Raw genomic sequence first — 17837 nt, forward strand, 5'->3', positions numbered from 1 at the left:
CACCTGTCAATATATTACAGCAACGATTAAAGATGGAGTAGATGTGAACTGGATGAAGGGGATAAGGGACTTCAAGAAGCCACTAGATTTTTAAAAGTCTGAGTTTTTAATCTACTTTTTTTTTTTTTTAATAAATTTATTTATTTATTTTTGGCAGTGTTGGGTCGTCGTTTCTGTGCGAGGGCTTTCTCTAGTTGCGGCAAGCGGGGTCCACTCTTCATCGCGGTGCGCGGTGTGCGGGCCTTTCACTGTCTCGGCCTCTCTTGTTGCGGAGCACAGGCTCCAGACGCGCAGGCTCAGTAGTTGTGGCTCACGGGCCCAGTTGCTCCGCGGCATGTGGGATCTTCCCAGACCAGGGCTCGAACCCGTGTTCCCTGCATTGGCAGGCAGGTTCTCAACCACGAGCGCCACCAGGGAAGCCCCTAATCTACTTTTTTGAGGAGAGTCATCCATAGGAGCCATTTAACCAGGGACATCTGCATTGGATTATGTGTGATCAAGAATTAAAATTTAATGTGTAAAACCCCTGAGGGTTGGAGTTTTTATTGCAGCAAAGCCGACCAGTATAGCTCCTCCTATTAAAATTACATTTAAATGCAAACATTTCAGTCGCTGGACCCTTTAGCTCTCTCTTTCCCACTATTCCTCTGCCTCTTTTTCTCACACAATCTAGATATCTACTTTTTCTCACACAATCTAGATATCTCTAGATATCTAGAGAAACCCTCTGCTTCTCCCATTTTTCTTCTCTTCATTGCCTATCTAACTTAAACTCCACAGTTCGGTCCTTCAGCTATTGTCTTCCCAATGCCTATATGTCACTTTCCCCAATATTGTTCTTGTTTAGTGTTACGCAACTTTAAACATTAATCTTTCTGCCTTATCCATGCCTATATCTGAGCTACTAATCACTTCTAGAAAAAAAATTAAAATTGCAATAACTGGAAGTATGAACTCAACTATTGGGAGTGATCACTGAAAAGAGAATTAGCCATCTAGAAGAGAGGTCAGAGGGAAATATCCAGAATTACACGTAGAGAGATAAACTGATTTAAAATATAGAAAAGGAACATAAAGGAGATCCAAAGCTAAGATCTAAGAACTGGAGTCCTAAAAAAAGAGAAGAGAGAGTGTTGGTCAGAAGCAACATTTTCCAAAAGTGATGAAAGACATCAAGGCACAGAAAAAGTAATCTGCATCCAAAAACATCACAGTAAAATTTCCAAAATCAAAAATCTTTAAAGTATTCAGAGCAAAAAAGATAACTTACCTTCAAAAAAGTAACTATAAGATTTAAAGCTTATTTCTCAATAGAAACAATAAAAACCAGAAGTCTTTGAAGAAAAATATTTTTAAGTTACTGAAAGAAAATAATTCCCAAACCTAAAATTCTGAATACAATAGAAATAGCATTTTAAAAAATGAAAGTGAACAACAGATAATGTCTTACAAGGTACATGAAATTAAAAGAGGAAAAAATTTTAAGAAAGAAATGAAGGATGAAATAAAAATGATTGGAGAGAAAGTGACAAATATTAAGGATAGGCAAAGAATAACTGGAATTCCTGAAAAAGGAGAACCAAGGCAAAGGAACAAAACAAATACTAATAATTCAACAAAACACAACCACCCCCCACCGAAAAAATATTTCAAACTTCTTATTGAAAGAGCATACCATATACTTCAGAATATCAAATCAGAATAGCCAACCCATGTTGGGCATATAGGCAAAAAAGCAAGAAATTTATAAGGAAAATTAAATTATCATCAGACATTTTATAGCAGTGTTGTATGCCAGGAGAAAGTGGAGTCAAATATTTAAGATACTAAAGGAAAATAAATACAAGCCAAGGATTTTACATCCAGCAAAACTGATTGCACTGTAAATGGCACAAACCGCTATCAGTATGTAGAAAGCTGTGATAATATTGTTCCCAGGAGCCCTTCCTGAGTAATTTACTAAGTAAGAAGCTTCAGAAAATCAAAAATACTAAAGAGATATCAACATAAGGACTAGGAGGAAGCATTATAACATAATATATAGTTACTTACAAGACTAAAACAAAATGAGGGTTAAATGGGTTAGAATGTAATATATAATGGGTGTATTCTCTGACAATGTAGATCTAGTACAATTATAAAATATGATAGGAGAATGTGAAGAGCATATACAAGGGAAAAGTATAAGTGTTTTCAGTAATCATGACATTGGTGATAATATTTTTATTGTTTTTCTAAAGTTTTGAGGTGTATAATGTGAGATAAAACAAGTGTGTAATAATGACATTTTCTAATACCACCATTCCTCACCAAGTGTTTTGCTGTAAAAGCAAGAAGATACATATGTTAAGATAGAAGAAGTTAGACAAAAATCTTGAATTCGAATAGGACTCAATATGAACTCATGAGGTATTGGATATTGCTCTGGATATAAATTTATTAATCAAATAGAGAGATAGATAAAATTTTCCTATTCTGACCGTTAAAAATCTTAGAAACATACAAATCAGTAGCTGAAAGTATACTTAGTAGCCAGATTGTTGTTTTGAAATACCTTTTCCCACTAAACGTACTGGGCATTCTTAGATAAATTGCTGATTCCACGCCTGAAGGAAGAAATGTACAAGATGAGCCTAGAATAGTTTGGCATACCCAATAGCAAGGAAGCATCAAGGACGGCTAGAGGCATTTAAAAGTGAGCACAGCTCGGGTTTCCCTGGTGGCGCAGTGGTTAAGAATCCGCCTGCCAATGCAAGGCACATGGGTTCGAGCTCTCGTCTGGGAAGATCCCACATGCCGCGGAGCAACTAATTCTCTGTGCCACAGCTACTCAGCTACTGAGCCTGCGTTCTAGAGCCCGTGAGCCACAGATACTGAGCCTGCATGCCTAGAGCCTGTGCTCCACAACAAGAGAAGCCACTGCAATGAGAAGCCCGCACACCACAACGAACAGTAGCCCCCACTCACCACAACTCGAGAAAACCTGCACGTAACAACAAAGACCCAACACAGCCAAAAATAAACTAAATTAATTAAAAATAAATAAATAAAAGTAATCATAAATCAACATCAAGAGGTTTCTACTGGCCAAAGATGGGACAGTTTGAGCTTCCTGGAGAATAATTATTGCAATGGAGTAAAACTCATTAAATATATTAAATCGAGGAATTCATGATTTTTTTTTAAATCACCTTTACAGAATGATAGGAAACCAATTCCTTATTTTGAAAACTGGTAAATAAAGAGAAACAAATATTTATCCTATTTTCTTCAAATGAACTCTACCAATGGACAAACAAACAGTAGATGAGGGGAAGCATCTCTTTATAAAATTATTCCAGTTGACAAATGAAAAAATAGAATTGAAATATCACCATTTTATAATCCAAATAATAGAGGTTATTATAAACAAATTTATATCAACAAATTTGGCAATGGACAAATGCCTTGAAAAATACACCAAAATTTCTTATATTCCCCCCTCCAAAAAATAGAAAACTCTAATCTCAGATGGCTTTCCTGATGAAGTCTACCAAATATTTAAGAAAAATTTTACTTCAGCCTTATAAAAACTCTTCCAGAGTATAAGGGTGGGAGGAAACACTTTCAACTCATTTTGTGAATCCAGGAGGACTTGATGAGGACCTTAAGAGAAGAGAACGATGAGCCAATCTGACTCATAACCATAGATACAAAACACCTGAACAAAATTCTAGCAAATCAAATACAACAACTTATTAAAAAATAATCCAGGGCTTCCCTGGTGGCCCAGTGGTTAAGAAGCCACCTGCCAATGCGGGGTCACAGGTTCGAGCCCTGGCCCGGGAAGATCCCACATGTCACGGGGCAGCTAAGCCTATGAGCCACAACTACTGAGCCTGCGCTCTAGAGCCCACGAGCCACAACTACTGAAGCCCGTGCGCCTAGAGCCCGTGCTCCGTAACAAGAGAAGCCACGACAGTAAGTCTGCGCACTCCAAGGAAGAGTAGCCCCCACTCGCCGCAACTAGAGAAAGCCCATGCACAGCAACAAAGACCCAACACGCCAAAAATAATAATAATAATCTATCCAGGCCAAGTTTTCTTTATTTCATAAATTAAGCATTGGGGATATTTGAAAATCAAAGTAATCCACTATATTAACAGCATAAATAAGAAAAGGCATAAGATTATTGCAACAGTTGATGAAAAGTCATCTGATTAAAAAGTTATCACCCATACATAACACTATTTTTTAAATAAATCTTGGAAAATTATAAATAAATGGTAACTTCCTTAACCTAATAAAATGTCAATACAGAAAACCTGTATAAAACATCATACTTAATGGTGAAAATGTGAAAGCCTTCCCTCTGAAATCAGGAATGAAACAAGGAAGCATGTTCTAACCATTTCTATACAACATTGTTCTTGATGTCTGTAATAAGGTAAACAATACAAATAAATTAAAAGTGTAAGGATTGGAAAGGAAGAAATGAAACATATTCACAGATAACATGGTTGTTCATCTGAAACAAAGTTAATAAGTGAGTTTAAGAAGTTCTCTCTGTACAAGGTCAATATACAAAAGTCCATTGTTTTTCTGTATATCAGCAAACATTTAAATAATTTAAAAATTAGATATATAATTTTCAGCAGCACTAAACTATATTAAATACTTAGAAATAAATTGATATGTAAAACATATATATATATATATATATATATATATATATATATATATAAAACCTTTCTATATATAAAACCTTTTGACAGAGTGGCTGTTTGCACGAAGCTCAGACATGGAAGTCAATGACTGAGCTTAACAAGCGCCTCCCGTTAGAAGAAGCCTGGGGACCTGAGGTAAGAAAAATATTACCTTGCAAATTGTTTATTTATAATAACTAACTTGGCGTTTTAGTATTAAGTGCTTAATGGAAACACTTTGGGTTTAAATTTGATTTTGTAAATCAAATCCAATTTTTCTATTGGATTGTATTATGATTTCCAAAATGCTTCATCTTAATTCTATTTGATCTTCTGTTGCCCCTGCATTACTAACAATTTTGTTTTAATTTTCTCTTCTGAAAATCTGTTTGCAGATTATTAAATATCTGACAAACATGTTAAAGCATTGAGACTGAGTCTTTCTAAAGAATACCTGAAGTTTCAATCTTGTGTAACTAAAACATCATTTCTGAATGTCAGTTATCAATCCTATACTGTTTTCAAGTGAATTTTCTTAAATTGAAATTAATTTATGTTGTTTGGCAAATCAAATCATATCTTATGAATAAAATGTGACATATAAGGTACTTCAGCCTGTAAAATGTAAACCCTACAATAAGAATGTTATTTTGCTTCTACGTCAGAACCTATACATGTCAAGATAGAGATATATACAAACAATATGTATCTCCCTCTGTATTCCCAACTCCAAACCACCCATTTTCCATCCACCACTCCCTATCTTCCTAGTAACATTATTCTAGGAGCTTTACTCCAACAATCCTTTGAACAATTCTTCCAGCTCAACATAACCTTCAATTCATTGATCCTACCACCCTCACCCCACCCCCGGTTCTCTTTTCCCTCCTTATCCAGCTTAAATTCCACAGTCAATAGTCATATCACTCTATTAATATGACCCTCAATTCTTTTGCCCCCCCATACTTCTTTATGTTTGCATAGTTAAATCACAACCTTAGTTAAGTTCAACTGTCCACCTTAACACCTGACTGTGGCCAGAGAAAAACATACCCATGCTGACTTGGTTCACTTTCATCTCATGATTAAAACGGTCCCATAATACTGCCCAACAAATATTTCTTTACCTCATTCTCTCTTCCCCTCTCATAAATAGTTATTGCATGCTTTCTCCTCTTCCCCCATCCTCGTTCTTATCTAATGAACTTGCTTTCTACTTTATCAACAAAATTATGGTAGTTATTAGACCTGGGGCAAGACCCTTCTATCTAATTTTATTTAAAGAAGCACATATTTTAGAATGTGCAACATGTTGCCATATTGTTTTTAATATTTTGACAACTAAAATTCCTTATAACTAGTTTCCCTTGTAACGCAACCTATTTTATGTTATTATTTTTAAAAACATTATTCTGAGAGGGGCCCATAGTAGTCCATAGGCTTCACCAGATTGCCAAAGGGGTCCATATAAAAATAAAATACAACTTTATATATATTTTAAAATCTATTTTTATATATTTATACACACTCACTATGACATTATGAGCCCCTGATATAGGTATAAAAAGAAAAGTACTAAATCTTGGGTCATTTCAGTATTTAGAGATGGGGGAAATGAGGAGAGGCAAAGGAGGTGAAAAAGGAATAATCCAAGAAGCAAGAGATGATCCAGGCAAGTATGATGTTTTGGACCTCATGTAAAGCAAGTCTCACCAGAAGGAGGGAGGGATCAAGTGTGGTAAATTCACTACTAGGATAGGTCAACTATGATGAGGATTGAAACTTGATCATTTACTTCAGCAGCAGGGAGGTAACTGGTAACCTTGACAGGATCAGTTTCCGTAGGATAGTGAGAGACAAAACCCTACTGAAGTGGGTTTAATTAGTATGGAAAAAAGAACTCAAAGCAGCAAGAATAGACAAGAATAGTCTCTGCAGAGGAGTTTTGCAGTAAGGAGAGAAATGGTGTAGTGGCTGGAGAGCAATGGGTTGAAGAAAGAGTCTTTTTTTTTTTTAATAATTGAGAAAAATAACCACATGTTTACTGATGGGAATATTCCAACAAACAAGAAAACTGATGATGCTTCAAACTTAACATGTCTGAAACTGAGTTTCTGATATCCACCCTCCAGACATACTCCCCCAACATTCTTTCCCACCTCAGTTAATAAAAATTCCATCCTCCCACTTTGCTCAGGATAAAAGCTAAATGTCATCTTATGCTCCACATTTGGTCTTTCAGCAAATCTTGTTGGCTCTTTCTTCAAAGTATATTCTGAATTTGGTCACCCTGTGCCACCCCAACTGCCACCGCACTGTTTCAAGCCACCATCACCAACCATCTGGGTTATAACCATAGCATCCTAAATGGTTTCCCTGCTTCAGGCTGGCCCACCATGAATCCATCCACAGCACAGCACCAAGACTGATCCTACTAAGACATAAATCAGAACGTGCCACTCTTCTGCTCAAAACCATGCGATGGCTCCCATGTCACTTAGAGTTATGACAAAGCCAGCAGGACTCCCTGCACCCCATCCCCACTGCATCCCCATCATGACTAGCTAATGCCTTTCTCCAGGTCTTTACTTGAAAATCAACTCATCAATGAAGACTTCCCTGGCCACTCTACCAAAAAAGTTAAACATCACCCCGTGACAGTTGCTATCTCCCTTCCCTATTTTCTTTAATGTCATTAGCATTTATAACTCTCTGACACATTATATAGTCTATTTATTTATCTTATTTATTATCTGGATCCCCAATTGAAATGTAGCCTCCATAAGGGGAGGGAATTTTATTTGTTTTGTTCACTGGTGTATCCCCAGCATCTAACCCATTATGGGTGCTCAATAAATATTTGTGGAACTAATTCATTAATTATAGGTCACCCACCTACTACAAACAATATTATTCTGCTATTTAAAAAATCATAAGGAAGTAAACTAGTAATGGAATCTGTTAAGAACAAAACTTACCCTTCTAACTTCTTGTTGAAGGACATCCAAGAATCTGGGGTTGAGGGTAAATGTAAGTGACCCTCTTACTCAGAATCTCACAAAGGGCACCCAAATGTTATAAGATATGACAAAATAACATAGTCATAGGAAGGAATGAGCTACCTGGTAATTAACAGTCATGGAGATTGCCTCAATCGGTATGATACAGTGCAGTAGTTCTCAAATTTTAGAATCACCTCGAGGTGACATCAGAATCACCTAGAGGACTTGCTAACACAGATCTCTGGGTCCTACCTCAAAAGTTTCTGACTCATCAGATCTGGGGCCAAGCCCCCGAATTTGCATTTCTAACAAGTTCCCAGGTGATGCTGATACTGCTGATCTGGGGACCACATTTAAGAAACATTGAAGTACTAGCTTACATTCTATAAAGATTCTGGAGTGCCCACACCAGGCCCTAAGTGTTCAGTTCTACCATATGAGAGACAAAAATCTCACAACTAAAAGGGTGGATTCAGTCTGGAGTCTGAATATAGTAGAAGGCAGGTACCTGCAAAGACTATTTATGCCCTAGTGATTAAGGCTATGCTTACTGAAGAGTGTCACTGTATATTTATTCAACATGACAATCAGAGGTGCTCTCTTCCTGAAACATATACCTGAAATGAAATAGCCTTCCAATTGCTACATAGTCCTGATTCTACAAGGATGAATGACACTTGCATAAAAATCTGTGAAGTAGCTCTAGGGACTGTAAATTCTCAAGAGAAGATCTGAAGGACTCATAAACAAAAGTGGCATTTTCACAGGTTCTTCCAAGTTAATGTTGGAGTTTGAGAAGGAAAGGGAGAATGTGGGTTATGAATGGCTGGCTACATACTTATAACTCAGGATGTGAGTTGAGTTTCTAGACATGACTGACATAGTAATCCGAGAAGTCCTTGGCTAAAGATGAATTGTATTTCTCTTTCTGACTTACTTCACTCTGTCTGACAGACTCTAGGTCCATCCACCTCACTACAAATAACTCAATTTTGTTTCTTTTTATGGCTGAGTAGTATTCCATTGTATATATGTGCCACATCTTCTTTATCCATTCATCTGTAGATGGACATTTAGGTTGCTTCCATGCCCTGGCTATTGTAAATAGAAAAACAAACACCATATGCTAACACATATATATATGGAATCTAAAAAAAAAAAAGGTTCTGAAAAACCTAGGGGCAGGACAGGAATAAAGATGCAGACATAAAGAATGGACTTGAGGACATGAAGAGGGGGAAGGATAAGATGGGACTAAGTGAGAGAGTGGCATGGACATATATATACTACCAAATGTAAAATAGATAGTTAGTGGGAAGCAACCACATAGCACAGGGAGATCAGCTCGGTGCTTTGTGACCACATAGAGGGATAGGATAGGGAAGGTGGGAGGGAGACACAAGAGGGAGGAGATATGGGGATATATGTATATGTATAGCTGATTCACTTTGTTATAAAGCAGAAACTAACACACCATTGTAAAGCAATTATACTCCAATAAAGATGTTAAAAAAAAAAAGAATTGTAATTTATGAGGCCAGGGCTGACATGTTTTCTTAGAGGCTATGTAGCTTGATCAAGTGGGCTTTCAACTTAAAAAGAAAAGGGAAAAACACAATAATTGGAAAAAAAAAAGTCTGTTACTACAATAGGAAATATCAGGCATGACACAAAAATAGGAGCAACAATCAGTGGGAATCATCTTTCACATTAGGAAATAACTAGGTAGAAAGTTGGAAACAATATAAATATTCCCAGGTGTCTATACACAAAAAATACATGTAATGATAGAAGATGAATGTGTCCTTATCGGCAATGCATTGCTGTGAGGATATGTGCCCAGTTCCTGCACATATTTAGTATGTGCCACATATTCTTTCAATTAAGTTCATGGTTTCATGTATTAACTCACTTGGTAGAACACGAAGTTCCCAGGCCCGTGTTGGCCTACAAGAAACTCCACCACCAACAAAAAAATAATAAGACATATCATGTTTTCTAAGTTAGGGTACATCAAAAAATGATTGGTTGCCACGGGTAGGGGGTGAAATGGGTGAAGGTGGTCAAAAGGTACAAACTTACAGTCATAAAATAAACGTCATCGACGTGCAATGTACAGCATGGTGACTGTAGTTAATAATACAGTATTGTATATTTGAAAGTTGCTAAGAGAGCAGATCTCAGAAGTTCCCATCATAAGAAAAAATATGTAACTATGTATGGTGATAGATGTTAACTAGACATAGTGTGGTTATCATTTTGCACTGTATGCAAATATTGAATTATTATGCTGTACACCTGAAATTAATATGTTATACGTCAATTATATCTCAAAAATAAATAAAGTACTTACATACAAATAAAGGCAGAAATGAATTTTTTGATGTTCAAAAGAAAAAAATAATAATGATGAGTCTCTTACTTGTTTTTCATTAATCTACACCTAACATATTGCTTTATAAATGTGCCAGAGAGTGCAGTAGTAGAAAGGTAGACAAAGGGAAGAAATAATGGTAAATGTGATAAAGGAGAGAGATAGAAGAATTATTTTGCAGTTTATCAAAACATACAGTAACACTTCATGAAATTGTAAAAATCGTTAAGAGTTTTAGGGATGGGACTTATAATTAAAATATAATTATGGAATTATTCACCTATGTAAAAGAAAATGACCTGTAAAGAAGGTAAGTAGAGGAATTTTTAGTGTGAAGGCAATATTCACCTTCAAAAAAAATTTTCAAACAGGAGGGTAAATACTGGAGTATATATAAATAAAGGTAAAATGAGAGAGCTATAGAAGGGACTTCTATGTATACCAGATCACATAGCCAAATAACGGAACTATATGAACTGTCCTGATTATCTCCAAAACTAAGTAGAGTTAAGAAAGAATACAATATCTGCATATTGAAAAATGTCAAAATGTAGGGAGAATATGAAGGAAAGAACAAGAAATAAATACCACTTGAATAAATGGGAGTTACTCACTCAAAAGCTATAGAAAAATTCAGCCTCACTGAGAATACATGACAGAGAGACAAGCAAGACTTTAAGTAGGGTGTGAAAGCATACAGGACCTACAAGAATCCAGAAGAAATGCCATGCATTATTTTAGGATTTTATTTTATTACCTTAGCTTTAATAAAGTGACTTTAAATATATACAGTGTTTATGCTTTTTAAAAAGGGAACAGGAGATAAATAAATGAGACCCACTGAGAGACAGTAGTGGTAATGGGGATAAATAAAAGTCTTAGGGGAAGATTTGACTACTGTATCCATACCTTATGATCAAAATAGTGTCTGTCCCAAATTAAGCATCCTTGAAGGAGTTTGTGGTTTTCAATTTAGGGAAATTAAATGCTTACAGATTCTCAACACCCTAATGTATTATTGTTTGCAAATAAATAAACACAGCATTTTCTTTCACTAAGCTTCACTTTTTATCAAACTTGAACCCAAGATAGCCTCTAAAAATACTATACTACACTAAAATGATAGAAGAGATAGGAATAACTATTATATCTCTAAATAATTTTCCAAAATAAATATATGAGTATATAATTTTGTATATTAAAGTCAGCTAATGACCTAAAGGTTTTTGTCTTTGTTTTCTACTCAGAACTATAAACACTGTTTTTCTTATGCTATTGGAAAACCAGGAGACTTAAATCAACCATATGAGATTATCAACAAGTCTAACCGTAACCATTTAGTTTGGCCCTTGGACCATTCCGGAATGTATGTGTTTCGTGTGAAGATCCTGGATCCAAACTATAGGTGAATATAAATGTTCCATTATAATAGTTTTCGCCTTAGTTCCTAAAAATTAAATTTTTGTTTTCTTGATTTAATTTGATACCACCCAGCTATCCAATTAAAGGCATACCTCATTTTATTATGCCTCACTTTATTGTGCTTCAATTTACAAACTGAAGGTTTGTAGCAACCCTTTGTCAAGCAGGTTTGTCAGAGCCGTTTTTCCAACAGCATTTGCTCACTTCATGTCTCTGTGTCACATTTTAGTAATTCTTGCAATATTTCAAACCCTCCACCAGCAAAAAGATTATGATTTGTTGAAGGCTCTGGTGATGGTTAGCATTTTTTGAGAAATAAAGTATTTTTTAATTAAGGTATGCACAGTCTTTTTTTAGACATAATGCTATTGCACACTTAATAGACTACAGTATAGTGTAAAAATAACTTTTACACCCACTGGGAAAGCAAAAAGTTTGTGTGACTCATTTTATTGTGGTGGTTTGAAACTGAACCCACATTTCCAAGGTATACTTGTCATATTTGTTTTTTCATTTTGGAGCAATCCTGTTAAACATTCTATGGGAGTGGGAGATAAGATTTCATGTTAAACATTAATTAAATTAATCGATTCACAATTACATTCTGAGTACTTTACTATGTTTCATTGCTATGATAGATGCAAATAGAGCATAAGGATAATCTCAGCCTTTAAGATGCTTGTAATTAAACTGGTTGGGGAAGGAGTGGAGGGTACACATAAAACCAAGGGAGGTTAAATCAGAGCAAACACATGATATATTTTTCAAATATAATTATTTGTATTATTGATAGGCATAATAATAATTCAGAGATGGGAAAAAATCAATGCTATCTTGAGCATCAGGAGAAAACTTCCGGAGGACAGGGAGCGTTAAGAATTTATATTGCCAGAGAACTAAGATAGACCCTTCAGATGAAAGAAATCACACTAATAATGGAATGAAGCTGAATATTAACATATTGTCTATGGCTCGTGGAGTCATGAAAGAAAGTAGAAAATACCTTGAGTGAGGAAGGTAAAAAACAAAGGGTACAGACTAATTCGAGGCAATTCATAATGTTGAATTCAATTTCAAACGACGTCCTAGAGAGCCTCTTTAGTATCTTTACTAGGGGAGTGTTGTGATGAGAGTATAGTTCTAGGAAAATTAGCCTGAGAATAAAGAATCTTATAAAAGGAAAATAAATTGCAGATAAATGAGGGGAGTGGAATTAACAAGACAAGGGTCAAAGGAAGTCCTGTTGGCAGGAGGAGTGGAAAGAAAAGGAAAAGTCTAATAAATATTTATCAGGAAAAGAGATATTATATTGATCTAGTGTGGCAAATGAAGGAAAAGAAGGAACTGATATGGTCTCAAGTTTTCTAGACTAGGTGATTAAAAATTATGATATTTTCTTTGACCACAGTAGACACTGAGGTGGTTTTTCTTTGAGGTCTTTCTTTTTCTAAGAGTTCTGACTTTGCATTTGAGAGGACAATGACATATCTGAGTGAAGATGTCCTATAAACAGTTAAAAATTTTAATTTGGGCCTTGAGTTGGAGGGAATAGCTGATGATAAACAATTTTGAAAACACAAACGTGGGCATCTTTTATAGTGACTCCATGAGCACACATAAGTTAACTGACTTATGAAAAGAAAAGAGCTTTCAGGAGATACCCACAGTGAAGGAATTGAGGGTGATGAGAAAAGGAGCTGAGCAGAAAACTCCTCAAATAAAAGAAAAAATGAAGAGAAAGAAAAGTTCCATATTACCCAAGCAATCTACAGATTCAAAGCAATCCCTATCAAAATTCCAATGATATTTTTCACAGAAATAGAACAAACTATCCTGAAATGTGTATGGAACTGCAAAAGACCCCAAAAAGCCAAAGCAGTCTTAAGAAAGAAGACCAAAGTTGGAAGCGTCACACTCCCTGATTCCAAACTATATTGCAAAGCTGCAGTAATCAAAACAGTATGGTACTGACATAAAAACAGTATGGTACAGACACATAGATCAATGGAACAAAATAGAAATCCCTGGAAAGAAACTCACACATTTACAGTCACTTAATTTATGACAAAAGAGCCAAGAATATATAGTAGGGAAAGGACAGTCTCTTCAATAAATGGTGTTGGGAAAATTGGACAGTCACCTGTGAAAGATTGATACTGGACCACTATCTAACACCATACAAAAAATTAACCCAAATGGATTAAAAACTTGAACATAAGCCCTGAAACCATAAAATTCCTAGAAGAAAACATAGGTGATAAGCTCCCTGATGTCAGTCTTTGCAGCAATTTGTTTTTATTTGACACCAAAAGCAAAGGCAACAAAAGCAAAAATAAACACACAGGACTACATCAAGCTAAAAAGCTCTGCACAGCAAAGGAAGCCATCAACAAAATGAAAAGGCAACCTACAGAATGGGAGAAAATATTTACAAATCATATAGCTGATAACGGGTTAATATCTAAATATATAAAGAACTCATAATAAAAAAAAAAAAAAAAAAAAAAAAGAACTCATACTACTCAATAGCAAAAACAAAAAAAACACAAAACAATTTAAAAATGGGCCAAGGACCTGATTAGACATTTTTCCAAAGAAGACATACATGAAACGGGTACATAAAAGGGTGCCCAACATCAGTAATCATCAGAGAAATACAACTCAAAACCACCTGTTGGAATGGCTATTATCAAAAAGACAAGAGATAAGTGTTGATGAGGATGTGAAGAAAAGGGAACACTTGTGCACTGTTGGTGGGAATGTAAATTTATGCAGTGACTATGGAAAACAGTATGGAGGTTCCCCAAAATATTAAAAATAGAACTACCATATGATCCAACTATTCCAACCCTGCATATTTATCTAAAGAAAACAAAAACACTAACTTAAAAAGATATATATACCCACATGTTCATTGCAGCATTATTTACAATTGCCAGTATATGGAAATAACATAAGTGTCCAAGGATGGATGAATGGACAAAGAAAATGTGGTATGGAATATTAACTGGCCATAAAAAGAAGGAAATCTTACCACTTGAGATAATGTTGATGGACCTTGAGAACATTATGCTAGAGAGTCTACTTTGATTTGAGTCCTAATTTTGCCACTAGTAACATCTAGTCTTAAGCAAATTGTTTAGTCTCTTTGAGCTTATTTATCTGTGAAATGAGTCAGTAATAGCTATCTTATAGTATCCTAAGGATTAAATGAAGAACCTGGGTAAAAATCCCTAACTTTGCTGGGCACATAGCAAGCACTCAATAAAACTAAGTTCTTTTCCTGTCTCTTCTCCCGCACGAAGATAGGTGAAATCATATTATTAATGTTTATTTAGTTACACCCTGTCTCATTCCAAGCAATATGCTAAATTACGAGAGATAAAATACCTAGGGATAAACCTACCTAAGGAGGCAAAAGACCTGTACTCTCAAAACTATAAGATACTGATGAAAGAAATCAAAGATGATACAAACAGATAGATATAGTGGGTTCTTGGATTGGAAGAGTCAATATTGTCAAAATGACTATACTACCCAAGACAATCTACAGATTCAATGCAATCCCTATCAAATTATCAATGGTATTTTTAACAGAATTAGAACAAAAAATTTTACAATTTGTATGGAAACACAAAAGATCCGGATTAGCCAAAGCAATATTGAGAAAGAAAAATGGAGCTGGCAGAATCAGGCTCCCTGACTTCGGACTATACTACAAAGCTACAGTAATCAAGACAGTACGGTACTGGTGCACAAAAAGAGAAATATAGACCAGTGGAAAAGGATAGGAAGCCCATAGGTAAACCCACACACCTATGGTCAACTAATCTATGACAAAGGAGGCAAGAATATACAATGGAAAAAAGACAGTCTCTTCAATAAGTGGTGCTGGGAAAACTGGATAGTTACATGTAAAATAATGAAATTAGAACATTCTCTAACACCATACACAAAAATAAGCCCAAAATAGATTAAAGAACTAAATGTAAGACTGGATACTGTAAAACTCCCAGAAGAAAACAGGAAGGGAGATTGGTTCGAGATGGTGTAGTAAAAGGACATGCTCTCATTCCCTCTTGCAAGAGCACCAGAATCACAACTAACTGCTGAACAATCATCAACAGGAAGACACTGGAACTCACCAGAAAAGATATCCCACATCCAAAGACAAAGGAGAAGCCACAATGAGATGGTAGGAGGGGCGCAATCACAATAAAATAAAATCCCATAACTGCTGGGTGGGTGATTCACAAACTGGAGAACATTTATACCACAGAAGTCCACCCACTGGAGTGAAGGTTCTGAGACCCATGTCAGGCTTCCCAACCTGGGGTTTCCGGCAACAGGAGGAGGAATTCCTAGAGACCCAGACTTTGAAGTCTAGCAGGATTTGATTGCAGGACTTCGACAGGACTGGGGGAAACAGAGACTCCACTCTTGGAGGGCACACACAGAGTAGTGTGCACATCAGGACCAAGGGAAGGAGCAGTGACCCCATAGGAGACTGAGCCAGACCACCTGCTAGTGTTGGAGGGTCTCCTGAATAGGTAGGGGGGTGGCTGTGTCTCAGCATGAGGACAAGGACACTGGCAGCAGAAGTTCTGGGAAGTACTCCTTGGAGTGAGCCCTTCCAGATCCACCATTATCTCCACCAAAGAGCCCGGATAAGCTCCAGTGTTGGGTTGTCTCAGGCCAAACAACCAACAGGGAGGGAACCCAGTCCCACCCATCAGCAGACAAGCAGATTAAAGTTTTACTGAGCTCTGCCCACCAGAGCAACAGGCAGCTCTACTCACCACCAGTCCCTTCCATCAGGAAACTTGCACAAACCTCTGAGATAGCCTCATCCACCAGAGTGCAGACAGCAGAAGCAAGAACTAGAATCCTGCAGCCCATGGAACAGAAACCACATTCACAGAAAGATAGACAAGATGAAAAGGCAGACGGCTATGTACCAGATGAAGGAACAAGATAAAACCCCAGAAAAACAGCTAAATGAAGTGGAGCTAGGCAACCTTCCAGAAAAAAAATACAGAATAATGAGAGTGAAGATGATCCAGGACCTCGGAAAAAGAATAGAGGCAAAGATCGAGAAGATGCAAGAAATGTTTAACAAAGACCTAGAAGAATTAAAGAACAAACAGAGATGAATAATACAATAACTGAAATGAAAACTACACTACAAGGAATCAATAGCAGAATAACTGAGGCAAAGAACGGATAAGTGACCTGGAAGACAGAATGGTGGAATTCACTGCTGTGGAACAGAATAAAGAATAAAGAATGAAAAGAAATGAAGACAGCCTAAGAGACCTCTGGGACATTAAACGCAACAACATTCGCATTATAGGGGTCCCAGAAGGAGAAGAGAGAGAGAAAGGACCTGAGAAAATATTTGAAGTGATTATAGTCGAAAACTTCCCTAACATGGGAAAGGAAATAGCCACCCAAGTCCAGGAAGTGCAGAGAGTCCAATACAGGATAAACCCAGGAGAAACACGCCAAGGCACATAGTAATCAAATTGGCAAAAATTAAAGACAAAGAAAAATTATTGAAAGCAGCAAGGGAAAAACGACAACATACAAGGGAACTCCCATACGGTTAGCGGATTTCTCGGCAGAAACTCTACAAACCAGAAGCGGGTGGCATGACATATTTAAAGTGATGAAAGGGAAGAACCTACAACCAAGATTACTCTACCCAGCAAGGATCTCATTCAGATTTGATGGAGAAATCAAAAGCTTTACAGACAAGCAAAAGCTAAGAGAATTCAGCAACACCAAACCAGTTCTACAAAAAATGCTAAAGGAACTTCTCTAAGTGAGAAACACAAGAGAAGATAAGGGCCTACAAAAACAAACCCAAAACAATTAAGAAAATGGTCATAGGAACATACATATCGATAATTACCTTAAATGTGAATGGATTACATGCTCCAATCAAAAACACAGGTTTGCTGAATGGATACAAAAACAAGACCCATACATATGCTGTCTACAAAAGACTCACTTCAGACCTAGGGACACATACAGACTGAAAGTGAGGGGATGGAAAAAGATATTCCATGCCAATGGAAATCAAAAGAAAGCTGGAGTAGCAATTCTCATATCAGACAAAATAGACTTTAAAATAAAGACTATTACAGGAGACATAGAAGGACACTACATAATGATCAAGGGATCAATCCAAAAAGAAGATATAACAATTGTAATTATTTATGCACCCAACAAAGGAGCACCTCAATACATAAGGCAAATGCTAACAGCCGTAAAAGTGGAAATCGATAGTAACACAAATATAGTAGGGGAATTTAGCACCCCACTTTCACCAATGGACAGATCATCCAAAAT

General features: G+C 36.4%; 1 protein-coding gene across 1 annotated transcript in view; it reads left to right on the top strand.

Annotated features, from left to right (window-relative positions):
- Positions 1–17837, top strand: part of CATSPERE (catsper channel auxiliary subunit epsilon) — a 261504-nt gene that overhangs the window by 231571 nt on the left and 12096 nt on the right. Inside the window, exons 19-20 of the mRNA XM_032606338.1 lie at positions 4755–4841; positions 11309–11466. Of these exons, the coding sequence (XP_032462229.1) occupies positions 4755–4841; positions 11309–11466 (245 nt within the window). The remainder of the gene's footprint in view (positions 1–4754; positions 4842–11308; positions 11467–17837) is intronic.

Source organism: Phocoena sinus, chromosome 1 (assembly GCF_008692025.1).
Source record: "Phocoena sinus isolate mPhoSin1 chromosome 1, mPhoSin1.pri, whole genome shotgun sequence".
NCBI classification, from domain to species: domain Eukaryota; kingdom Metazoa; phylum Chordata; class Mammalia; order Artiodactyla; family Phocoenidae; genus Phocoena; species Phocoena sinus.